A 25,954-nucleotide genomic window follows, 5' to 3' on the forward strand; every position below is an offset into this window, starting at 1 on the left:
TGGTATTTACTTTTCTTCTTCATCCCAGTGTTTACTCACAGTGATGGCATGCATGGAGTATCCCAGGCCTAGTTGTCTGCAGACAACCATGGCCTCTTTAGTGGTCCAGCCTGCAGAGCACACTGTGCCCCACCGCGCCCCCACCTGAACCTCCACGCGGCCCTCATAGTACGTCCTGCCTCCGACGATACGCACCTGTAACGGGGCCCTAAGGGAAGTCAGTGATAGGCCATTTTCTGTGCATTTCCACTGGGGATTTACGTCTCAGACTTATCCCCAAGGACACGTCAATCAGATGGCACCTCATGTCCTGTCTGTAGTCTATCTGTGCTTCCTCTAGTCCAGTGTTTCCCAACCCTGGTCTTCCAGTACCCCAAACAGCCCAACTCCGGTCCTCCAGTACCCCTAGCAGTACGCATTTTCATTGTAACCCCGGACGAGCACACCTGATTCAACTTGTCAAGCAATCATCAAGCCTTCAATGAGTTGAAGGGGGTGTGTTTGTCCAGGACTACAACAAACATGTACTGTTGGGGGTAATGGAAGACCGGAGTTGGGGGGTAATGGAAGACCAGGGTGTTGGGGGTAATGGAGGACCAGGGTGTTGGGGGGTACTGGAGGACCGGGGTGTTGGGGGTACTGGAGGACCAGTACGTTGGGGGTAATGGAGGACCAGGGTGTTGGGGGGTACTGGAGGACCAGGGTGTTGGGGGGTACAGGAGGACCAGTACGTTGGGGGTAATGGAGGAACAGGGTGTTGGGGTGTACTGGAGGACCAGGACGTTGGGGGTAATGGAGGACCAGGGTGTTGGGGGTAATGGAGGACCAGGGTGTTGGGGGTACTGGAGGACCAGGGTGTTGGGGGTACTGGAGGACCAGGGTGTTGGGGGTAATGGAGGACCAGGGTGTTGGGCGTAATGGAGGACCAGGGTGTTGGGGGGTACTGGAGGACCAGGGTGTTGGGGGTACTGGAGGACTAGGGTGTTGGGGGTAATGGAGGACCAGGGTGTTGGGGGTAATGGAGGACCAGGGTGTTGGGGGGTACTGGAGGACCAGGGTGTTGGGGGTACTGGAGGACTAGGGTGTTGGGGGTAATGGAGGACCAGGGTGTTGGGGGTAATGGAGGACCAGGGTGTTGGGGGTAATGGAGGACCAGGGTGTTGGGGGGTAATGGAGGACCGGGGTGTTGGGGGTACTGGAGGACCAGGGTGTTGGGGGTAATGGAGGACCAGGGTGTTGGGGGGTAATGGAAGACCAGGGTGTTGGGGGTAATGGAGGACCAGGGTGTTGGGGGGTACTGGAGGACCGGGGTGTTGGGGGTACTGGAGAACCAGTACGTTGGGGGTAATGGAGGACCAGGGTGTTGGGGGGTACTGGAGGACCAGGACGTTGGGGGTACTGGGGGACCAGGGTGTTGGGGGGTACTGGAGGACCGGGGTGTTGGGGGTACTGGAGGACCAGTACGTTGGGGGTAATGGAGGACCAGGGTGTTGGGGTGTACTGGAGGACCAGTACGTTGGGGGTAATGGAGGACCAGGGTGTTGGGGTGTACTGGAGGACCAGGACGTTGGGGGTAATGGAGGACCAGGGTGTTGGGGGTACTTTAGTACAAGGGTGTTGGGGGGTACAGGAGGACCAGGGTGTTGGGGTGTACTGGAGGACCAGGACGTTGGGGGTAATGGAGGACCAGGGTGTTGGGGGTACTGGAGGACCAGGACGTTGGGGTGTACTGGAGGACCAGGACGTTGGGGGTAATGGAGGACCAGGGTGTTGGGGGTAATGGAGGACCAGGGTGTTGGGGGTACTGGAGGACCAGGGTGTTGGGGGTACTGGAGGACCAGGGTGTTGGGGGTAATGGAGGACCAGGGTGTTGGGGGTAATGGAGGACCAGGGTGTTGGGGGGTACTGGAGGACCAGGGTGTTGGGGGTACTGGAGGACCAGGGTGTTGGGGGTAATGGAGGACCAGGGTGTTGGGGGTAATGGAGGACCAGGGTGTTGGGGGTAATGGAGGACCAGGGTGTTGGGGGGTAATGGAGGACCGGGGTGTTGGGGGTACTGGAGGACCAGGGTGTTGGGGGTACTGGAGGACCAGGACGTTGGGGGGTACTGGAGGACCAGGACGTTGGGGGTAATGGAGGACCAGGGTGTTGGGGGTACTTTAGGACAAGGGTGTTGGGGGGTACTGGAGGACCAGGGTGTTGGGGGGTAATGGAGGACCAGGGTGTTGGGGTGTACTGGAGGACCAGGATGTTGAGGTGTACTGGAGGACCAGGACGTTGGGGGTAATGGAGGACCAGTACGTTGGGGGTAATGGAGGACCAGGGTGTTGGGGGTACTGGAGGACCAGGGTGTTGGGGTGTACTGGAGGACCAGGACATTGGGGGTACTGGAGGACCAGGGTGTTGGGGGTACTGGAGGACCAGGGTGTTGGGGTGTACTGGAGGACCAGTACGTTGGGGGTAATGGAGGACCAGGGTGTTGGGGGTACTGGAGGACCAGGGTGTTGGGGTGTACTGGAGGACCAGGACATTGGGGGTACTGGAGGACCAGGGTGTTGGGGGTACTGGAGGACCAGGGTGTTGGGGTGTACTGGAGGACCAGGACATTGGGGGTACTGGAGGACCAGGGTGTTGGGGTGTACTGGAGGACCAGGACATTGGGGGTACTGGAGGACCAGGGTGTTAGGGGTACTGGAGGACCAGGACGTTGGGGGTACTGGAGGACCAGGGTGTTGGGGGTACTTTAGGACCAGGGTGTTGGGGGGTAATGGAGGACCAGGGTGTTGGGGTGTACTGGAGGACCAGGACGTTGGGGGTACAGGAGGACCAGGGTGTTGGGGGTACTTTAGGACAAGGGTGTTGGGGTGTACTGGGGGACCAGGGTTGGGGTGTACTGGAGGACCAGGACGTTGGGGGTAATGGAGGACCAGGGTGTTGGGGGGTACTGGAGGACCAGGGTGTTGGGGGTACAGGAGGACCAGGGTGTTGGGGGTACTTTAGGACAAGGGTGTTGGGGTGTACTGGGGGACCAGGGTGTTGGGGTGTACTGGAGGACCAGGACGTTGGGGGTAATGGAGGACCAGGGTGTTGGGGTGTACTGGAGGACCAGGACGTTGGGGGTAATGGAGGACCAGGGTGTTGGGGGGTACTGGAGGACCAGGACGTTGGGGTGTACTGGAGGACCAGTACGTTGGGGGTAATGGAGGACCAGGGTGTTGGGGGGTACTGGAGGACCAGGACGTTGGGGTGTACTGGAGGACCAGGACGTTGGGGGTACTTTAGGACAAGGGTGTTGGGGGTACTGGAGGACCAGGACGTTGGGGGTAATGGAGGACCAGGGTGTTGGGGGTACTTTAGGACAAGGGTGTTGGGGGGTACTGGAGGACCAGGGTGTTGGGGTGTACTGGAGGACCAGGACGTTGGGGGTAATGAAGGACCAGGGTGTTGGGGGGTACTGGAGGACCAGGGTGTTGGGGGGTACTGGAGGACCAGGACGTTGGGGTGTACTGGAGGACCAGTACGTTGGGGGTAATGGAGGACCAGGGTGTTGGGGGTACTTTAGGACAAGGGTGTTGGGGGGTACAGGAGGACCAGGGTGTTGGGGTGTACTGGAGGACCAGGACGTTGGGGGTACAGGAGGACCAGTATGTTGGGGGTACTTTAGGACAAGGGTGTTGGGGGGAACTGGAGGACCAGGACGTTGGGGGTAATGGAGGACCAGGGTGTTGGGGGTACTGGAGGACTAGGACGTTAGGGGTAATGGAGGACCAGGGTGTTGGGGGGTAATGGAGGACCAGGGTGTTGGGGGGTACTGGAGGACCAGGACGTTGGGGGTAATGGAGGACCAGGGTGTTGGGGGTACATTAGGACAAGGGTGTTGGGGGTACTGGAGGACCAGGGTGTTGGGGTGTACTGGAGGACCATGACGTTAGGGGTAATGGAGGACCAGGGTGTTGGGGGTACATTAGGACAAGGGTGTTGGGGGTACTGGAGGACCAGGGTGTTGGGGTGTACTGGAGGACCAGGACGTTGGGGGTAATGGAGGACCAGGGTGTTGGGGGTACTTTAGGACAAGGGTGTTGGGGGGTACAGGAGGACCAGGACGTTGGGGGTGATGGAGGACCAGGGTGTTGGGGGTACTGGAGGACCAGGACGTTGGGGGTATTGGAGGACCAGGGTGTTGGGGGGTACTGGAGGACCGGGGTGTTGGGGGTACTGGAGGACCAGTACGTTGGGGGTAATGGAGGACCAGGGTGTTGGGGGGTACTGGAGGACCAGGGTGTTGGGGGGTACAGGAGGACCAGTACGTTGGGGGTAATGGAGGACCAGGGTGTTGGGGTGTACTGGAGGACCAGGACGTTGGGGGTAATGGAGGACCAGGGTGTTGGGGGTAATGGAGGACCAGGGTGTTGGGGGTACTGGAGGACCAGGGTGTTGGGGGTACTGGAGGACCAGGGTGTTGGGGGTAATGGAGGACCAGGGTGTTGGGCGTAATGGAGGACCAGGGTGTTGGGGGGTACTGGAGGACCAGGGTGTTGGGGGTACTGGAGGACTAGGGTGTTGGGGGTAATGGAGGACCAGGGTGTTGGGGGTAATGGAGGACCAGGGTGTTGGGGGGTACTGGAGGACCAGGGTGTTGGGGGTACTGGAGGACTAGGGTGTTGGGGGTAATGGAGGACCAGGGTGTTGGGGGTAATGGAGGACCAGGGTGTTGGGGGTAATGGAGGACCAGGGTGTTGGGGGGTAATGGAGGACCGGGGTGTTGGGGGTACTGGAGGACCAGGGTGTTGGGGGTAATGGAGGACCAGGGTGTTGGGGGGTAATGGAAGACCAGGGTGTTGGGGGTAATGGAGGACCAGGGTGTTGGGGGGTACTGGAGGACCGGGGTGTTGGGGGTACTGGAGAACCAGTACGTTGGGGGTAATGGAGGACCAGGGTGTTGGGGGGTACTGGAGGACCAGGACGTTGGGGGTACTGGGGGACCAGGGTGTTGGGGGGTAATGGAGGACCGGGGTGTTGGGGGTACTGGAGGACCAGTACGTTGGGGGTAATGGAGGACCAGGGTGTTGGGGTGTACTGGAGGACCAGTACGTTGGGGGTAATGGAGGACCAGGGTGTTGGGGTGTACTGGAGGACCAGGACGTTGGGGGTAATGGAGGACCAGGGTGTTGGGGGTACTTTAGTACAAGGGTGTTGGGGGGTACAGGAGGACCAGGGTGTTGGGGTGTACTGGAGGACCAGGACGTTGGGGGTAATGGAGGACCAGGGTGTTGGGGGTACTGGAGGACCAGGACGTTGGGGTGTACTGGAGGACCAGGACGTTGGGGGTAATGGAGGACCAGGGTGTTGGGGGTAATGGAGGACCAGGGTGTTGGGGGTACTGGAGGACCAGGGTGTTGGGGGTACTGGAGGACCAGGGTGTTGGGGGTAATGGAGGACCAGGGTGTTGGGGGTAATGGAGGACCAGGGTGTTGGGGGGTACTGGAGGACCAGGGTGTTGGGGGTACTGGAGGACCAGGGTGTTGGGGGTAATGGAGGACCAGGGTGTTGGGGGTAATGGAGGACCAGGGTGTTGGGGGTAATGGAGGACCAGGGTGTTGGGGGGTAATGGAGGACCGGGGTGTTGGGGGTACTGGAGGACCAGGGTGTTGGGGGTACTGGAGGACCAGGACGTTGGGGGGTACTGGAGGACCAGGACGTTGGGGGTAATGGAGGACCAGGGTGTTGGGGGTACTTTAGGACAAGGGTGTTGGGGGGTACTGGAGGACCAGGGTGTTGGGGGGTAATGGAGGACCAGGGTGTTGGGGTGTACTGGAGGACCAGGATGTTGAGGTGTACTGGAGGACCAGGACGTTGGGGGTAATGGAGGACCAGTACGTTGGGGGTAATGGAGGACCAGGGTGTTGGGGGTACTGGAGGACCAGGGTGTTGGGGTGTACTGGAGGACCAGGACATTGGGGGTACTGGAGGACCAGGGTGTTGGGGGTACTGGAGGACCAGGGTGTTGGGGTGTACTGGAGGACCAGTACGTTGGGGGTAATGGAGGACCAGGGTGTTGGGGGTACTGGAGGACCAGGGTGTTGGGGTGTACTGGAGGACCAGGACATTGGGGGTACTGGAGGACCAGGGTGTTGGGGGTACTGGAGGACCAGGGTGTTGGGGTGTACTGGAGGACCAGGACATTGGGGGTACTGGAGGACCAGGGTGTTGGGGTGTACTGGAGGACCAGGACATTGGGGGTACTGGAGGACCAGGGTGTTAGGGGTACTGGAGGACCAGGACGTTGGGGGTACTGGAGGACCAGGGTGTTGGGGGTACTTTAGGACCAGGGTGTTGGGGGGTAATGGAGGACCAGGGTGTTGGGGTGTACTGGAGGACCAGGACGTTGGGGGTACAGGAGGACCAGGGTGTTGGGGGTACTTTAGGACAAGGGTGTTGGGGTGTACTGGGGGACCAGGGTTGGGGTGTACTGGAGGACCAGGACGTTGGGGGTAATGGAGGACCAGGGTGTTGGGGGGTACTGGAGGACCAGGGTGTTGGGGGTACAGGAGGACCAGGGTGTTGGGGGTACTTTAGGACAAGGGTGTTGGGGTGTACTGGGGGACCAGGGTGTTGGGGTGTACTGGAGGACCAGGACGTTGGGGGTAATGGAGGACCAGGGTGTTGGGGTGTACTGGAGGACCAGGACGTTGGGGGTAATGGAGGACCAGGGTGTTGGGGGGTACTGGAGGACCAGGACGTTGGGGTGTACTGGAGGACCAGTACGTTGGGGGTAATGGAGGACCAGGGTGTTGGGGGGTACTGGAGGACCAGGACGTTGGGGTGTACTGGAGGACCAGGACGTTGGGGGTACTTTAGGACAAGGGTGTTGGGGGTACTGGAGGACCAGGACGTTGGGGGTAATGGAGGACCAGGGTGTTGGGGGTACTTTAGGACAAGGGTGTTGGGGGGTACTGGAGGACCAGGGTGTTGGGGTGTACTGGAGGACCAGGACGTTGGGGGTAATGAAGGACCAGGGTGTTGGGGGGTACTGGAGGACCAGGGTGTTGGGGGGTACTGGAGGACCAGGACGTTGGGGTGTACTGGAGGACCAGTACGTTGGGGGTAATGGAGGACCAGGGTGTTGGGGGTACTTTAGGACAAGGGTGTTGGGGGGTACAGGAGGACCAGGGTGTTGGGGTGTACTGGAGGACCAGGACGTTGGGGGTACAGGAGGACCAGTATGTTGGGGGTACTTTAGGACAAGGGTGTTGGGGGGAACTGGAGGACCAGGACGTTGGGGGTAATGGAGGACCAGGGTGTTGGGGGTACTGGAGGACTAGGACGTTAGGGGTAATGGAGGACCAGGGTGTTGGGGGGTAATGGAGGACCAGGGTGTTGGGGGGTACTGGAGGACCAGGACGTTGGGGGTAATGGAGGACCAGGGTGTTGGGGGTACATTAGGACAAGGGTGTTGGGGGTACTGGAGGACCAGGGTGTTGGGGTGTACTGGAGGACCATGACGTTAGGGGTAATGGAGGACCAGGGTGTTGGGGGTACATTAGGACAAGGGTGTTGGGGGTACTGGAGGACCAGGGTGTTGGGGTGTACTGGAGGACCAGGACGTTGGGGGTAATGGAGGACCAGGGTGTTGGGGGTACTTTAGGACAAGGGTGTTGGGGGGTACAGGAGGACCAGGACGTTGGGGGTGATGGAGGACCAGGGTGTTGGGGGTACTGGAGGACCAGGACGTTGGGGGTATTGGAGGACCAGGGTGTTGGGGTGTACTGGAGGACCAGGACGTTGGGGGTAATGGAGGACCAGGGTGTTGGGGGGTACTGGAGGACCAGGGTGTTGGGGGGTACTGGAGGACCAGGACGTTGGGGTGTACTGGAGGAGCAGTACGTTGGGGGTACTGGAGGACCAGGGTGTTGGGAGTAATGGAGGACCAGGGTGTTGGGGGGTACTGGAGGACCAGGACGTTGGGGGTACTGGAGGACCAGGGTGTTGGGGGGTAATGGAGGACCAGGGTGTTGGGGGTAATGGAGGACCAGGGTGTTGGGAGTAATGGAGGACCAGGGTGTTGGGGGGTACTGGAGGACCAGGATGTTGGGGGTAATGGAGGACCAGGGTGTTGGGAGTAATGGAGGACCAGGGTGTTGGGGGGTACTGGAGGACCAGGATGTTGGGGGTAATGGAGGACCAGGGTGTTGGGAGTAATGGAGGACCAGGACGTTGGGGGTACTGGAGGACCAGGGTGTTGGGAGTAATGGAGGACCAGGGTGTTGGGGGGTACTGGAGGACCAGGATGTTGGGGGTAATGGAGGACCAGGGTGTTGGGAGTAATGGAGGACCAGGACGTTGGGGGTAATGGAGGACCAGGGTGTTGGGGGTACTTTAGGACAAGGGTGTTGGGGGGTACAGGAGGACCAGGACGTTGGGGGTACTGGAGGACCAGGGTGTTGGGAGTAATGGAGGACCAGGGTGTTGGGGGTACTGGAGGACCAGGACGTTGGGGGTAATGGAGGACCAGGGTGTTGGGAGTAATGGAGGACCAGGGTGTTGGGGGGTACTGGAGGACCAGGACGTTGGGGGTAATGGAGGACCAGGGTGTTGGGGTGTACTGGAGGACCCGGACGTTGGGGGTAATGGAGGACCAGGGTGTTGGGGTGTACTGGAGGACCAGGGTGTTGGGGTAATGGAGGACCAGGGTGTTGGGGGGTACTGGAGGACCAGGGTGTTGGGGGGTACAGGAGGACCAGGTTGTTGGGGGGGACCAGGGTGTTGGGGGGTACTGGAGGACCAGGACGTTAGGGGTAATGGAGGACCAGGGTGTTAGGGGTAATGGAGGACCAGGGTGTTGGGGGGTACTGGAGGACCAGGGTGTTGGGGGGTACTGGAGGACCAGGGTGTTGGGGGGTACTGGAGGACCAGGGTGTTGGGGGGTACTGGAGGACCAGGGTGTTGGGGGGGACCAGGGTGTTGGGGGGTACTGGAGGACCAGTGTGTTGGGGGGTACTGGAGGACCAGGGTGTTGGGGGGTACTGGAGGACCAGGGTGTTGGGGGGTAATGGAAGACCAGGGTGTTGGGGGATAATGGAGGACCAGGGTGTTGGGGGGTACTGGAGGTCCAGGGTGTTGGGGGGTACTGGAGGACCAGGGTGTTGGGTGGTACTGGAGGACCAGGGTGTTGGGGGGTAATGGAAGACCAGGGTGTTGGGGGGTACTGGAGGACCAGGGTGTTGGGGGGTACTGGAGGACCAGGGTGTTGGGAGTACTGGAGAACCAGGACGTTGGGGGTAATGGAGGACCAGGGTGTTGGGGGTACTTTAGGACAAGGGTGTTGGGGGGTACAGGAGGACCAGGGTGTTGGGGTGTACTGGAGGACCAGGATGTTGGGGGTACAGGAGGACCAGGGTGTTGGGGTGTACTGGAGGACCAGGACGTTGGGGGTAATGGAGGACCAGGGTGTTGGGGGTAATGGAGGACCAGGGTGTTGGGGGGTACTGGAGGACCAGGACGTTAGGGGTAATGGAGGACCAGGACGTTAGGGGTAATGGAGGACCAGGGTGTTGGGGGGTAATGGAGGACCAGGGTGTTGGGGGGTACTGGAGGACCAGGACGTTGGGGGGTAATGGAGGACCAGGGTGTTGGGGGGTAATGGAGGACCAGGGTGTTGGGGGGTACTGGAGGACCAGGGTGTTGGGGGGTACTGGAGGACCAGGATGTTGGGTTGTACTGGAGGACCAGTACGTTGGGGGTAATGGAGGACCAGGGTGTTGGGGGGTACTGGAGGACCAGGACGTTGGGGGTAATAGAGGACCAGGGTGTTGGGGGTACTTTAGGACAAGGGTGTTGGGGGTACTGGAGGACCAGGACGTTGGGGGTAATGGAGGACCAGGGTGTTGGGGGGTACTGGAGGACCAGGACGTTAGGGGTAATGGAGGACCAGGGTGTTACATTTACATTTACATTTAAGTCATTTAGCAGACGCTCTTATCCAGAGCGACTTACAAGTACATACATTCATACTTTTTTTGTACTGGCCCCCCGTGGGAATTGAACCCACAACCCTGGCGTTGCAAGCGCCATGCTCTACCAACTGAGCCACACGGGGATGTACCAGGGTGTACCAGGGTGTTGGGGGGTACTGGAGGACCAGGACGTTGGGGGTAATGGAGGACCAGGGTGTTGGGGGTACTTTAGGACAAGGGTGTTGGGGGGTACAGGAGGACCAGGACGTTGGGGGTAATGGAGGACCAGGACGTTGGGGGTACTGGAGGACCAGGGTGTTGGGAGTAATGGAGGACCAGGGTGTTGGGGGGTACTGGAGGACCAGGACGTTGGGGGTAATGGAGGACCAGGGTGTTGGGGGGTACTGGAGGACCAGGACGTTAGGGGTAATGGAGGACCAGGGTGTTGGGGGGTAATGGAGGACCAGGGTGTTGGGGGGTTCTGGAGGGCCAGGACGTTGGGGGTACTGGAGGACCAGGACGTTGGGGTGTACTGGAGGACCAGTACGTTGGGGGTAATGGAGGACCAGGGTGTTGGGGGTACTTTAGGACAAGGGTGTTGGGGGGTACAGGAGGACCAGGACGTTGGGGGTAATGGAGGACCAGGGTGTTGGGAGTAATGGAGGACCAGGACGTTGGGGGTCCTGGAGGACCAGGGTGTTGGGAGTAATGGAGGACCAGGGTGTTTGGGGGTACTGGAGGACCAGGACGTTGGGGGTAATGGAGGACCAGGGTGTTGGGGTGTACTGGAGGACCAGGGTGTTGGGGGGTACTGGAGGACCAGGACGTTGGGGGTAATGGAGGACCAGGGTGTTGGGGGGTACTGGAGGACCAGGGTGTTGGGGGGTACAGGAGGACCAGGTTGTTGGGGGGGACCAGGGTGTTGGGGGGTACTGGAGGACCAGGACGTTAGGGGTAATGGAGGACCAGGGTGTTAGGGGTAATGGAGGACCAGGGTGTTGGGGGGTACTGGAGGACCAGGGTGTTGGGGGGTACTGGAGGACCAGGGTGTTGGGGGGTACTGGAGGACCAGGGTGTTGGGGGGTACTGGAGGACCAGGGTGTTGGGGGGGACCAGGGTGTTGGGGGGTACTGGAGGACCAGTGTGTTGGGGGGTACTGGAGGACCAGGGTGTTGGGGGGTACTGGAGGACCAGGGTGTTGGGGGGTAATGGAAGACCAGGGTGTTGGGGGGTAATGGAGGACCAGGGTGTTGGGGGGTACTGGAGGTCCAGGGTGTTGGGGGGTACTGGAGGACCAGGGTGTTGGGTGGTACTGGAGGACCAGGGTGTTGGGGGGTAATGGAAGACCAGGGTGTTGGGGGGTACTGGAGGACCAGGGTGTTGGGGGGTACTGGAGGACCAGGACGTTGGGGGTAATGGAGGACCAGGGTGTTGGGGTGTACTGGAGGACCAGGACGTTGGGGGTAATGGAGGACCAGGGTGTTGGGGGGTACTGGAGGACCAGGGTGTTGGGGGGTACTGGAGGACCAGGACGTTGGGGTGTACTGGAGGACCAGTACGTTGGGGGTAATGGAGGACCAGAGTGTTGGGGGTACTGGAGGACCAGGACGTTGGGGGTAATGGAGGACCAGGACGTTGGGGGTAATGGAGGACCAGGGTGTTGGGGGGTACTGGAGGACCAGGACGTTAGGGGTAATGGAGGACCAGGACGTTAGGGGTAATGGAGGACCAGGGTGTTGGGGGGTAATGGAGGACCAGGGTGTTGGGGGGTACTGGAGGACCAGGACGTTGGGGGTAATGGAGGACCAGGGTGTTGGGGGTACTTTAGGACAAGGGTGTTGGGGGGTACTGGAGGACCAGGACGTTGGGGGTAATGGAGGACCAGGGTGTTGGGGGGTACTGGAGGACCAGGACGTTGGGGGTAATGGAGGACCAGGGTGTTGGGGGGTACTGGAGGACCAGGACGTTAGGGGTAATGGAGGACCAGGGTGTTACATTTACATTTACATTTAAGTCATTTAGCAGACGCTCTTATCCAGAGCGACTTACAAGTACATACATTCATACTTTTTTTGTACTGGCCCCCCGTGGGAATTGAACCCACAACCCTGGCGTTGCAAGCGCCATGCTCTACCAACTGAGCCACACGGGGATGTACCAGGGTGTACCAGGGTGTTGGGGGGTACTGGAGGACCAGGACGTTGGGGGTACTGGAGGACCAGGGTGTTGGGAGTAATGGAGGACCAGGGTGTTGGGAGTAATGGAGGACCAGGGTGTTGGGGTGTACTGGAGGACCAGGACGTTGGGGGGTACTGGAGGACCAGGGTGTTGGGGGTAATGGAGGACCAGGGTGTTGGGGGGTACTGGAGGACCAGGGTGTTGGGGTAATGGAGGACCAGGGTGTTGGGGGTAATGGAGGACCAGGGTGTTGGGGGTAATGGAGGACCAGGGTGTTGGGGTACAGGAGGACCAGGACGTTGGGGGTAATGGAGGACCAGGGTGTTGGGAGTAATGGAGGACCAGGACGTTGGGGGTAATGGAGGACCAGGGTGTTGGGGGGTAATGGAGGACCAGGGTGTTGGGGTGTACTGGAGGACCAGGGTGTTGGGGGTAATGGAGGACCAGGGTGTTGGGGGTACTTTAGGACAAGGGTGTTGGGGGGTACAGGAGGACCAGGACGTTGGGGTGTACTGGAGGACCAGGGTGTTGGGGGGTACTGGAGGACCAGGGTGTTGGGGGTACTTTAGGACAAGGGTGTTGGGGTGTACTGGAGGACCAGGGTGTTGGGGGTACAGGAGGACCAGGGTGTTGGGGTGTACTGGAGGACCAGCGTGTTGGGGGTAATGGAGGACCAGGACGTTGGGGTGTACTGGAGGACCAGGACGTTGGGGGTAATGGAGGACCAGGGTGTTGGGGGTACTTTAGGACAAGGGTGTTGGGGGGTACTGGAGGACCAAGACGTTGGGGGTAATGGAGGACCAGGGTGTTGGGGGGTACTGGAGGACCAGGGTGTTGGGGGTACTGGAGGACCAGGGTGTTGGGAGTAATGGAGGACCAGGGTGTTGGGGGTACTTTAGGACATGGGTGTTGGGGGGTACAGGAGGACCAGGACGTTGGGGGTAATGGAGGACCAGGGTGTTGGGAGTAATGGAGGACCAGGACGTTGGGGGTACTTGAGGACCAGGGTGTTGGGAGTAATGGAGGACCAGGGTGTTGGGGGTACTGGAGGACCAGGACGTTGGGGGTAATGGAGGACCAGGGTGTTGGGAGTAATGGAGGACCAGGGTGTTGGGGGGTACTGGAGGACCAGGACGTTGGGGGTAATGGAGGACCAGGGTGTTGGGGGTACTTTAGGACAAGGGTGTTGGGGGGTACAGGAGGACCAGGACGTTGGGGGTAATGGAGGACCAGGGTGTTGGGGGGTAGTGGAGGACCAGGACGTTGGGGGTAATGGAGGTCCAGGGTGTTGGGGGTACTGGAGGACCAGGGTGTTGGGGGTAATGGAGGACCAGGGTGTTGGGAGTAATGGAGGACCAGGGTGTTGGGGTGTACTGGAGGACCCGGACGTTGGGGGTAATGGAGGACCAGGGTGTTGGGGTGTACTGGAGGACCAGGGTGTTGGGGTAATGGAGGACCAGGGTGTTGGGGGGTACTGGAGGACCAGGGTGTTGGGGGGTACAGGAGGACCAGGTTGTTGGGGGGGAACAGGGTGTTGGGGGGTACTGGAGGACCAGGACGTTAGGGGTAATGGAGGACCAGGGTGTTAGGGGTAATGGAGGACCAGGGTGTTGGGGGGTACTGGAGGACCAGGGTGTTGGGGGGTACTGGAGGACCAGGGTGTTGGGGGGTACTGGAGGACCAGGGTGTTGGGGGGTACTGGAGGACCAGGGTGTTGGGGGGGACCAGGGTGTTGGGGGGTACTGGAGGACCAGTGTGTTGGGGGGTACTGGAGGACCAGGGTGTTGGGGGGTACTGGAGGACCAGGGTGTTGGGGGGTAATGGAAGACCAGGGTGTTGGGGGGTAATGGAGGACCAGGGTGTTGGGGGGTCTGGAGGTCCAGGGTGTTGGGGGGTACTGGAGGACCAGGGTGTTGGGTGGTACTGGAGGACCAGGGTGTTGGGGGGTAATGGAAGACCAGGGTGTTGGGGGGTACTGGAGGACCAGGGTGTTGGGGGGTACTGGAGGACCAGGACGTTGGGGGTAATGGAGGACCAGGGTGTTGGGGTGTACTGGAGGACCAGGACGTTGGGGGTAATGGAGGACCAGGGTGTTGGGGGTACTTTAGGACAAGGGTGTTGGGGGGTACAGGAGGACCAGGGTGTTTGGGTGTACTGGAGGACCAGGATGTTGGGGGTACAGGAGGACCAGGGTGTTGGGGTGTACTGGAGGACCAGGACGTTGGGGGTAATGGAGGACCAGGGTGTTGGGGGTACTTTAGGACAAGGGTGTTGGGGGGTACTGGAGGACCAGGACGTTGGGGGTAATGGAGGACCAGGGTGTTGGGGGGTACTGGAGGACCAGGACGTTAGGGGTAATGGAGGACCAGGACGTTAGGGGTAATGGAGGACCAGGGTGTTGGGGGGTAATGGAGGACCAGGGTGTTGGGGGGTACTGGAGGACCAGGGTGTTGGGGGGTAATGGAGGACCAGGGTGTTGGGGGGTACTTGAGGACCAGGACGTTGGGGGTAATGGAGGACCAGGGTGTTGGGGGGTACTTGAGGACCAGGACGTTGGGGGTAATGGAGGACCAGGGTGTTGGGGGTACTTTAGGACAAGGGTGTTGGGGGGTACAGGAGGACCAGGGTGTTGGGGGTACTGGAGGACCAGGGTGTTGGGGTGTACTGGAGGACCAGGACGTTGGGGGTAATGGAGGACCAGGGTGTTGGGGGGTACTGGAGGACCAGGACGTTGGGGGTAATGGAGGACCAGGGTGTTGGGGTGTACTGGAGGACCAGGACGTTGGGGGTAATGGAGGACCAGGGTGTTGGGGGGTACTGGAGGACCAGGACGTTGGGGGTAATGGAGGACCAGGGTGTTACATTTACATTTACATTTAAGTCATTTAGCAGACGCTCTTATCCAGAGCGACTTACAAGTACATACATTCATACTTTTTTTGTACTGGCCCCCCGTGGGAATTGAACCCACAACCCTGGCGTTGCAAGCGCCATGCTCTACCAACTGAGCCACACGGGGATGTACCAGGGTGTACCAGGGTGTTGGGGGGTACTGGAGGACCAGGACGTTGGGGGTACTGGAGGACCAGGGTGTTGGGAGTAATGGAGGACCAGGGTGTTGGGGGGTACTGGAGGACCAGGGTGTTGGGGGGTACTGGAGGACCAGGACGTTGGGGGGTACTGGAGGACCAGGACGTTGGGGGTAATGGAGGACCAGGGTGTTGGGGGGTACTGGAGGACCAGGGTGTTGGGGGTACTTTAGGACAAGGGTGTTGGGGGGTACTGGAGGACCAGGGTGTTGGGGGTAATGGAGGACCAGGGTGTTGGGGGGTACAGGAGGACCAGGACGTTGGGGGTAATGGAGGACCAGGGTGTTGGGAGTAATGGAGGACCAGGACGTTGGGGGTACTGGAGGACCAGGGTGTTGGGAGTAATGGAGGACCAGGGTGTTGGGGGGTACTGGAGGACCAGGACGTTGGGGGTAATGGAGGACCAGGGTGTTGGGGGGTACTGGAGGACCAGGACGTTAGGGGTAATGGAGGACCAGGGTGTTGGGGGGTAATGGAGGACCAGGGTGTTGGGGGGTACTGGAGGACCAGGACGTTGGGGGTAATGGAGGACCAGGGTGTTGGGGGTACTTTAGGACAAGGGTGTTGGGGGGTACAGGAGGACCAGGACGTTGGGGGTAATGGAGGACCAGGGTGTTGGGAGTAATGGAGGACCAGGACGTTGGGGGTACTGGAGGACCAGGGTGTTGGGAGTAATGGAGGACCAGGGTGTTGGGGGGTACTGGAGGACCAGGGCGTTGGGGGTAATGGAGGACCAGGGTGTTGGGGGGTACTGGAGGACCAGTGTGTTGGGGGGTACTGGAGGACCAGGACGTTGGGGGTAATGGAGGACCAGGGTGTTGGGGGGTACTGGAGGACCAGGGTGTTGGGGTGTACTGGAGGACCAGGACGTTGGGGGTAATGGAGGACCAGGGTGTTGGGGGTACTTTAGGACAAGGGTGTTGGGGGGTACTGGAGGACCAGGACGTTGGGGTGTACTGGAGGACCAGGGTGTTGGGGGGTACTGGAGGACCAGGGTGTTGGGGGGTACTGGAGGACCAGGGTGTTGGGGGGTACTGGAGGACCAGGGTGTTGGGGGGTACTGGAGGACCAGGGTGTTGGGGGGTACAGGAGGACCAGGGTGTTGGGGTGTACTGGAGGACCAGGACGTTGGGGGTAATGGAGGACCAGGGTGTTGGGGTGTACTTTAGGACAAGGGTGTTGGGGGGTACAGGAGGACCAGGGTGTTGGGGTGTACTGGAGGACCAGGACGTTGGGGGTAATGGAGGACCAGGGTGTTGGGGTGTACTTTAGGACAAGGGTGTTGGGGGATACTGGAGGACCAGGACGTTGGGGGTAATGGAGGACCAGGGTGTTGGGGGTACTTTAGGACATGGGTGTTGGGGGGTACTGGAGGACCAGGACGTTGGGGGTAATGGAGGACCAGGGTGTTGGGAGTAATGGAGGACCAGGACGTTGGGGGTACTTGAGGACCAGGGTGTTGGGAGTAATGGAGGACCAGGGTGTTGGGGGTACTGGAGGACCAGGACGTTGGGGGTAATGGAGGACCAGGGTGTTGGGAGTAATGGAGGACCAGGGTGTTGGGGGGTACTGGAGGACCAGGACGTTGGGGGTAATGGAGGACCAGGGTGTTGGGAGGTACTGGAGGACCAGGGTGTTGGGGGATACTGGAGGACCAGGACGTTGGGGGTACTGGAGGGCCAGGGCGTTGGGGGTAATGGAGGACCAGGGTGTTGGGGGGTACTGGAGGACCAGGGTGTTGGGGGGTACTGGAGGACCAGGACGTTGGGGGTACTGGAGGACCAGGACGTTGGGGGTAATGGAGGACCAGGGTGTTGGGAGGTACTGGAGGACCAGGGTGTTGGGGGGTACTGGAGGACCAGGACGTTGGGGGTACTGGAGGACCAGGACGTTGGGGGTAATGGAGGACCAGGGTGTTGGGGGGTACTGGAGGACAAGGGTGTTGGGGGTAATGGAGGACCAGGGTGTTGGGGGCTACTTTAGGACAAGGGTGTTGGGGGTACAGGAGGACCAGGACGTTGGGGGGTACTGGAGGACCAGGGTGTTGGGGGTAATGGAGGACCAGGACGTTGGGGGTAATGGAGGACCAGGGTGTTGGGGGGTACTGGACGACCAGGACGTTGGGGGTACTGGAGGACCAGGGTGTTGGGGGGTACTGGAGGACCAGGACGTTGGGGGGTACTGGAGGACCAGGGTGTTGGGGTGTACTGGAGGACCAGGACGTTGGAGGTAATGGAGGACCAGGGTGTTGGGGGGTACTTTAGGACAAGGGTGTTGGGGGGTACAGGAGGACCAGGGTGTTGGGGGGTACAGGAGGACCAGGGTGTTGGGGGTACTGGAGGACCAGGACGTTGGGGTGTACTGGAGGACCAGGACGTTGGGGGTACTGGAGGACCAGGGTGTTGGGGGTACTTTAGGACAAGGGTGTTGGGGGGTACAGGAGGACCAGGACGTTGGGGGTGATGGAGGACCAGGGTGTTGGGAGTAATGGAGGACCAGGACGTTGGGGGTAATGGAGGACCAGGGTGTTGGGAGTAATGGAGGACCAGGGTGTTGGGGGGTACTGGAGGACCAGGACGTTGGGGGTAATGGAGGACCAGGGTGTTGGGGGGTACTGGAGGACCAGGACGTTAGGGGAAATGGAGGACCAGGGTGTTGGGGGGTAATGGAGGACCAGGGTGTTGGGGGGTACTGGAGGACCAGGACGTTGGGGGTACTGGAGGACCAGGGTGTTGGGAGTAATGGAGGACCAGGGTGTTGGGGGTACTTTAGGACAAGGGTGTTGGGGGGTACAGGAGGACCAGGACGTTGGGGGTGATGGAGGACCAGGGTGTTGGGAGTAATGGAGGACCAGGACGTTGGGGGTACTGGAGGACCAGGGTGTTGGGAGTAATGGAGGACCAGGGTGTTGGGGGGTACTGGAGGACCAGGACATTGGGGGTAATGGAGGACCAGGGTGTTGGGGGGTACTGGAGGACCAGGACGTTAGGGGTAATGGAGGACCAGGGTGTTGGGGGGTAATGGAGGACCAGGGTGTTGGGGGGTACTGGAGGACCAGGACGTTGGGGGTACTGGAGGACCAGGGTGTTGGGAGTACTTTAGGACAAGGGTGTTGGGGGGTACAGGAGGACCAGGACGTTGGGGGTAATGGAGGACCAGGGTGTTTGGAGTAATGGAGGACCAGGACGTTGGGGGTACTGGAGGAGCAGGGTGTTGGGAGTAATGGAGGACCAGGGTGTTGGGGGTACTTTAGGACAAGGGTGTTGGGGGGTACAGGAGGACCAGGACGTTGGGGGTAATGGAGGACCAGGGTGTTGGGAGTAATGGAGGACCAGGACGTTGGGGGTACTGGAGGACCAGGGTGTTGGGAGTAATGGAGGACCAGGGTGTTGGGGGTACTGGAGGACCAGGACGTTGGGGGTAATGGAGGACCAGGGTGTTGGGGTGTACTGGAGGACCAGGGTGTTGGGGGGTACTGGAGGACCAGGACGTTGGGGGTAATGGAGGACCAGGGTGTTGGGGGGTACTGGAGGACCAGGGTGTTGGGGGGTACTGGAGGACCAGGACGTTGGGGGGTACTGGAGGACCAGGACGTTGGGGGGTAATGGAGGACCAGGGTGTTGGGGGTACTTTAGGACAAGGGTGTTGGGGGGTACAGGAGGACCAGGGTGTTGGGGGGTACTGGAGGAACAGGACGTTGGGGGTAATGGAGGACCAGGGTGTTGGGGGTACTTTAGGACAAGGGTGTTGGGGGGTACAGGAGGACCAGGGTGTTGGGGTGTACTGGAGGACCAGGACATTGGGGGTAATGGAGGACCAGGGTGTTGGGAGTAATGGAGGACCAGGGTGTTGGGGGGTACTGGAGGACCAGGACGTTGGGGGTAATGGAGGACCAGGGTGTTGGGAGGTACTGGAGGACCAGGGTGTTGGGGGATACTGGAGGACCAGGACGTTGGGGGTACTGGAGGGCCAGGGCGTTGGGGGTAATGGAGGACCAGGGTGTTGGGGGGTACTGGAGGACCAGGGTGTTGGGGGGTACTGGAGGACCAGGACGTTGGGGGTACTGGAGGACCAGGACGTTGGGGGTAATGGAGGACCAGGGTGTTGGGAGGTACTGGAGGACCAGGGTGTTGGGGGGTACTGGAGGACCAGGACGTTGGGGGTACTGGAGGACCAGGACGTTGGGGGTAATGGAGGACCAGGGTGTTGGGGGGTACTGGAGGACAAGGGTGTTGGGGGTAATGGAGGACCAGGGTGTTGGGGGCTACTTTAGGACAAGGGTGTTGGGGGTACAGGAGGACCAGGACGTTGGGGGGTACTGGAGGACCAGGGTGTTGGGGGTAATGGAGGACCAGGACGTTGGGGGTAATGGAGGACCAGGGTGTTGGGGGGTACTGGACGACCAGGACGTTGGGGGTACTGGAGGACCAGGGTGTTGGGGGGTACTGGAGGACCAGGACGTTGGGGGGTACTGGAGGACCAGGGTGTTGGGGTGTACTGGAGGACCAGGACGTTGGAGGTAATGGAGGACCAGGGTGTTGGGGGGTACTTTAGGACAAGGGTGTTGGGGGGTACAGGAGGACCAGGGTGTTGGGGGGTACAGGAGGACCAGGGTGTTGGGGGTACTGGAGGACCAGGACGTTGGGGTGTACTGGAGGACCAGGACGTTGGGGGTACTTGAGGACCAGGGTGTTGGGGGTACTTTAGGACAAGGGTGTTGGGGGGTACAGGAGGACCAGGACGTTGGGGGTGATGGAGGACCAGGGTGTTGGGAGTAATGGAGGACCAGGACGTTGGGGGTAATGGAGGACCAGGGTGTTGGGAGTAATGGAGGACCAGGGTGTTGGGGGGTACTGGAGGACCAGGACGTTGGGGGTAATGGAGGACCAGGGTGTTGGGGGGTACTGGAGGACCAGGACGTTAGGGGAAATGGAGGACCAGGGTGTTGGGGGGTAATGGAGGACCAGGGTGTTGGGGGGTACTGGAGGACCAGGACGTTGGGGGTACTGGAGGACCAGGGTGTTGGGAGTAATGGAGGACCAGGGTGTTGGGGGTACTTTAGGACAAGGGTGTTGGGGGGTACAGGAGGACCAGGACGTTGGGGGTGATGGAGGACCAGGGTGTTGGGAGTAATGGAGGACCAGGACGTTGGGGGTACTGGAGGACCAGGGTGTTGGGAGTAATGGAGGACCAGGGTGTTGGGGGGTACTGGAGGACCAGGACATTGGGGGTAATGGAGGACCAGGGTGTTGGGGGGTACTGGAGGACCAGGACGTTAGGGGTAATGGAGGACCAGGGTGTTGGGGGGTAATGGAGGACCAGGGTGTTGGGGGGTACTGGAGGACCAGGACGTTGGGGGTACTGGAGGACCAGGGTGTTGGGAGTACTTTAGGACAAGGGTGTTGGGGGGTACAGGAGGACCAGGGTGTTGGGGGGTACAGGAGGACCAGGGTGTTGGGGGTACTGGAGGACCAGGACGTTGGGGGGTAATGGAGGACCAGGGTGTTGGGAGTAATGGAGGACCAGGGTGTTGGGGGGTACTGGAGGACCAGGACGTTGGGGGTAATGGAGGACCAGGGTGTTGGGGGGTACTGGAGGACCAGGACGTTAGGGGAAATGGAGGACCAGGGTGTTGGGGGGTAATGGAGGACCAGGGTGTTGGGGGGTACTGGAGGACCAGGACGTTGGGGGTACTGGAGGACCAGGGTGTTGGGAGTAATGGAGGACCAGGGTGTTGGGGGTACTTTAGGACAAGGGTGTTGGGGGGTACAGGAGGACCAGGACGTTGGGGGTGATGGAGGACCAGGGTGTTGGGAGTAATGGAGGACCAGGATGTTGGGGGTACTGGAGGACCAGGGTGTTGGGAGTAATGGAGGACCAGGGTGTTGGGGGGTACTGGAGGACCAGGACATTGGGGGTAATGGAGGACCAGGGTGTTGGGGGGTACTGGAGGACCAGGACGTTAGGGGTAATGGAGGACCAGGGTGTTGGGGGGTAATGGAGGACCAGGGTGTTGGGGGGTACTGGAGGACCAGGACGTTGGGGGTACTGGAGGACCAGGGTGTTGGGAGTACTTTAGGACAAGGGTGTTGGGGGGTACAGGAGGACCAGGACGTTGGGGGTAATGGAGGACCAGGGTGTTTGGAGTAATGGAGGACCAGGACGTTGGGGGTACTGGAGGAGCAGGGTGTTGGGAGTAATGGAGGACCAGGGTGTTGGGGGTACTTTAGGACAAGGGTGTTGGGGGGTACAGGAGGACCAGGACGTTGGGGGTAATGGAGGACCAGGGTGTTGGGAGTAATGGAGGACCAGGACATTGGGGGTACTGGAGGACCAGGGTGTTGGGAGTAATGGAGGACCAGGGTGTTGGGGGTACTGGAGGACCAGGACGTTGGGGGTAATGGAGGACCAGGGTGTTGGGGTGTACTGGAGGACCAGGGTGTTGGGGGGTACTGGAGGACCAGGACGTTGGGGGTAATGGAGGACCAGGGTGTTGGGGGGTACTGGAGGACCAGGGTGTTGGGGGGTACTGGAGGACCAGGACGTTGGGGGGTACTGGAGGACCAGGACGTTGGGGGGTAATGGAGGACCAGGGTGTTGGGGGTACTTTAGGACAAGGGTGTTGGGGGGTACAGGAGGACCAGGGTGTTGGGGGGTACTGGAGGAACAGGACGTTGGGGGTAATGGAGGACCAGGGTGTTGGGGGTACTTTAGGACAAGGGTGTTGGGGGGTACAGGAGGACCAGGGTGTTGGGGTGTACTGGAGGACCAGGACATTGGGGGTAATGGAGGACCAGGGTGTTGGGAGTAATGGAGGACCAGGGTGTTGGGGGTACTGGAGGACCAGGACGTTGGGGGTACTGGAGGTCCAGGGTGTTGGGGGTACTTTAGGACAAGGGTGTTGGGGGTACTGGAGGACCAAGACGTTGGGGGTAATGGAGGACCAGGGTGTTGGGGGGTACTGGAGGACCAGGACGTTGGGGGTACTGGAGGACCAGGGTGTTGGGGGGTACTGGAGGTCCAGGGTGTTGGGAGTAATGGAGGACCAGGGTGTTGGGGGTACTTTAGGACAAGGGTGTTGGGGGTACAGGAGGACCAGGACGTTGGGGGTAATGGAGGACCAGGGTGTTGGGAGTAATGGAGGACCAGGACGTTGGGGGTACTTGAGGACCAGGGTGTTGGGAGTAATGGAGGACCAGGGTGTTGGGGGTACTGGAGGACCAGGACGTTGGGGGTAATGGAGGACCAGGGTGTTGGGAGTAATGGAGGACCAGGGTGTTGGGGGGTACTGGAGGACCAGGACGTTGGGGGTAATGTAGGACCAGGGTGTTGGGAGGTACTGGAGGACCAGGGTGTTGGGGGATACTGGAGGACCAGGACGTTGGGGGTACTGGAGGACCAGGGCGTTGGGGGTAATGGAGGACCAGGGTGTTGGGGGGTACTGGAGGACCAGGGTGTTGGGGGGTACTGGAGGACCAGGACGTTGGGGGTACTGGAGGACCAGGACGTTGGGGGTAATGGAGGACCAGGGTGTTGGGAGGTACTGGAGGACCAGGGTGTTGGGGGGTACTGGAGGACCAGGACGATGGGGGTACTGGAGGACCAGGACGTTGGGGGTAATGGAGGACCAGGGTGTTGGGGGGTACTGGAGGACCAGGGTGTTGGGGGGTACTGGAGGACCAGGACGTTGGGGGTACTGGAGGACCAGGACGTTGGGGGTAATGGAGGACCAGGGTGTTGGGGGTACTTTAGGACAAGGGTGTTGGGGGGTACAGGAGGACCAGGGTGTTGGGGTGTACTGGAGGACCAGGACGTTGGGGGTAATGGAGGACCAGGGTGTTGGGGGTACTTTAGGACAAGGGTGTTGGGGGGTACAGGAGGACCAGGACGTTGGGGGTGATGGAGGACCAGGGTGTTGGGGGTACTGGAGGACCAGGACGTTGGGGGTAATGGAGGACCAGGGTGTTGGGGTGTACTGGAGGACCAGGACGTTGGGGGTAATGGAGGACCAGGGTGTTGGGGGGTACTGGAGGACCAGGGTGTTGGGGGGTACTGGAGGACCAGGACGTTGGGGTGTACTGGAGGAGCAGTACGTTGGGGGTAATGGAGGACCAGGGTGTTGGGGGTACTTTAGGACCAGGGTGTTGGGGGGTACTGGAGGACCAGGACGTTGGGGTGTACTGGAGGACGAGGACGTTGGGGGTAATGGAGGACCAGGGTGTTGGGGGGTACTGGAGGACCAGGACGTTGGGGGTACTGGAGGACCAGGGTGTTGGGGGGTAATGGAGGACCAGGGTGTTGGGGGTAATGGAGGACCAGGGTGTTGGGAGTAATGGAGGACCAGGGTGTTGGGGGGTACTGGAGGACCAGGATGTTGGGGGTAATGGAGGACCAGGGTGTTGGGAGTAATGGAGGACCAGGGTGTTGGGGGGTACTGGAGGACCAGGATGTTGGGGGTAATGGAGGACCAGGGTGTTGGGAGTAATGGAGGACCAGGGTGTTGGGGGGTACTGGAGGACCAGGATGTTGGGGGTAATGGAGGACCAGGGTGTTGGGAGTAATGGAAGACCAGGACGTTGGGGGTAATGGAGGACAAGGGTGTTGGGAGTAATGGAGGACCAGGGTGTTGGGGGTACTTTAGGACAAGGGTGTTGGGGGGTACTGGAGGACCAGGACGTTGGGGGGTACTGGAGGACCAGGACGTTGGGGGTAATGGAGGACCAGGGTGTTGGGGGGTACAGGAGGACCAGGGTGTTGGGGTGTACTGGAGGACCAGGACGTTGGGGGTAATGGAGGACCAGGACGTTGGGGTGTACTGGAGGACCAGGGTGTTGGGGGTACTTTAGGACAAGGGTGTTGGGGGGAACTGGAGGACCAGGACGTTGGGGGTAATGGAGGACCAGGGTGTTGGGGGGTAATGGAGGACCAGGGTGTTGGGGGGTAATGGAGGACCAGGGTGTTGGGGGTACTGGAGGACCAGGACGTTGGGGGTACTGGAGGACCAGGGTGTTGGGAGTAATGGAGGACCAGGGTGTTGGGGGTACAGGAGGACCAGGACGTTGGGGGTAATGGAGGACCAGGGTGTTGGGGGGTACTGGAGGACCAGGGTGTTGGGGGGTACTGGAGGACCAGGGTGTTGGGGGGTACTGGAGGACCAGGGTGTTGGGGTGTACTGGAGGACCAGGACGAATGGGGGTAATGGAGGACCAGGGTGTTGGGAGTACTTTAGGACATGGGTGTTGGGGGGTACTGGAGGACCAGGACGTTGGGGGTAATGGAGGACCAGGGTGTTGGGGGGTACTGGAGGACCAGGACATTGGGGGTACTGGAGGACCAGGGTGTTGGGAGTAATGGAGGACCAGGGTGTTGGGGGGTACTGGAGGACCAGGACGTTGGGGGTAATGGAGGACCAGGGTGTTGGGAGTAATGGAGGACCAGGACGTTGGGGGTACTGGAGGACCAGGGTGTTGGGAGTAATGGAGGACCAGGGTGTTGGGGGTACTGGAGGACCAGGACGTTGGGGGTAATGGAGGACCAGGGTGTTGGGAGTAATGGAGGACCAGGGTGTTGGGGGGTAGTGGAGGACCAGGACGTTGGGGTTAATGGAGGACCAGGGTGTTGGGGTGTACTGGAGGACCCGGACGTTGGGGGTAATGGAGGACCAGGGTGTTGGGGTGTACTGGAGGACCAGGGTGTTGGGGTAATGGAGGACCAGGGTGTTGGGGGGTACTGGAGGACCAGGGTGTTGGGGGGTACAGGAGGACCAGGTTGTTGGGGGGGACCAGGGTGTTGGGGGGTACTGGAGGACCAGGACGTTAGGGGTAATGGAGGACCAGGGTGTTAGGGGTAATGGAGGACCAGGGTGTTGGGGGGTACTGGAGGACCAGGGTGTTGGGGGGTACTGGAGGACCAGGGTGTTGGGGGGTACTGGAGGACCAGGGTGTTGGGGGGTACTGGAGGACCAGGGTGTTGGGGGGGACCAGGGTGTTGGGGGGTACTGGAGGACCAGTGTGTTGGGGGGTACTGGAGGACCAGGGTGTTGGGGGGTACTGGAGGACCAGGGTGTTGGGGGGTAATGGAAGACCAGGGTGTTGGGGGGTAATGGAGGACCAGGGTGTTGGGGGGTACTGGAGGTCCAGGGTGTTGGGGGGTACTGGAGGACCAGGGTGTTGGGTGGTACTGGAGGACCAGGGTGTTGGGGGGTAATGGAAGACCAGGGTGTTGGGGGGTACTGGAGGACCAGGGTGTTGGGGGGTACTGGAGGACCAGGACGTTGGGGGTAATGGAGGACCAGGGTGTTGGGGTGTACTGGAGGACCAGGGTGTTGGGGGTACTTTAGGACAAGGGTGTTGGGGGGTACAGGAGGACCAGGGTGTTGGGGTGTACTGGAGGACCAGGATGTTGGGGGTACAGGAGGACCAGGGTGTTGGGGTGTACTGGAGGACCAGGACGTTGGGGGTAATGGAGGACCAGGGTGTTGGGGGTACTTTAGGACAAGGGTGTTGGGGGGTACAGGAGGACCAGGGTGTTGGGGTGTACTGGAGGACCAGGATATTGGGGGTACAGGAGGACCAGGGTGTTGGGGTGTACTGGAGGACCAGGACGTTGGGGGTAATGGAGGACCAGGGTGTTGGGGGGTAATGGAGGACCAGGGTGTTGGGGGGTACTGGAGGACCAGGACGTTGGGGGGTAATGGAGGACCAGGGTGTTGGGGGGTACTGGAGGACCAGGGTG

The 25,954-nt window shown here is 60.6% G+C and overlaps 1 protein-coding gene across 3 annotated transcripts in view; it reads right to left on the reverse strand.

The window, feature by feature from the left end:
• The window catches only part of LOC129813314 (lysyl oxidase homolog 3B), a 328,772-nt gene that overhangs the window by 19,140 nt on the left and 283,678 nt on the right, over nucleotides 1-25,954 (reverse strand). The window contains exon 1 of one of the 3 annotated variants that reach the window (XM_055865657.1): nucleotides 40-256. The exons of the other annotated variants lie outside the window; for them this stretch is intronic. Coding sequence (XP_055721632.1) covers nucleotides 40-90 — 51 coding nt within the window. The 5' untranslated portion in view covers nucleotides 91-256. Of the gene's footprint in view, nucleotides 1-39; nucleotides 257-25,954 lie in introns of those variants that run through there. 3 annotated transcript variants of the gene reach the window in all.

The sequence above is a fragment of the Salvelinus fontinalis genome, chromosome 16, assembly GCF_029448725.1.
Source record: "Salvelinus fontinalis isolate EN_2023a chromosome 16, ASM2944872v1, whole genome shotgun sequence".
Classification (NCBI taxonomy): domain Eukaryota; kingdom Metazoa; phylum Chordata; class Actinopteri; order Salmoniformes; family Salmonidae; genus Salvelinus; species Salvelinus fontinalis.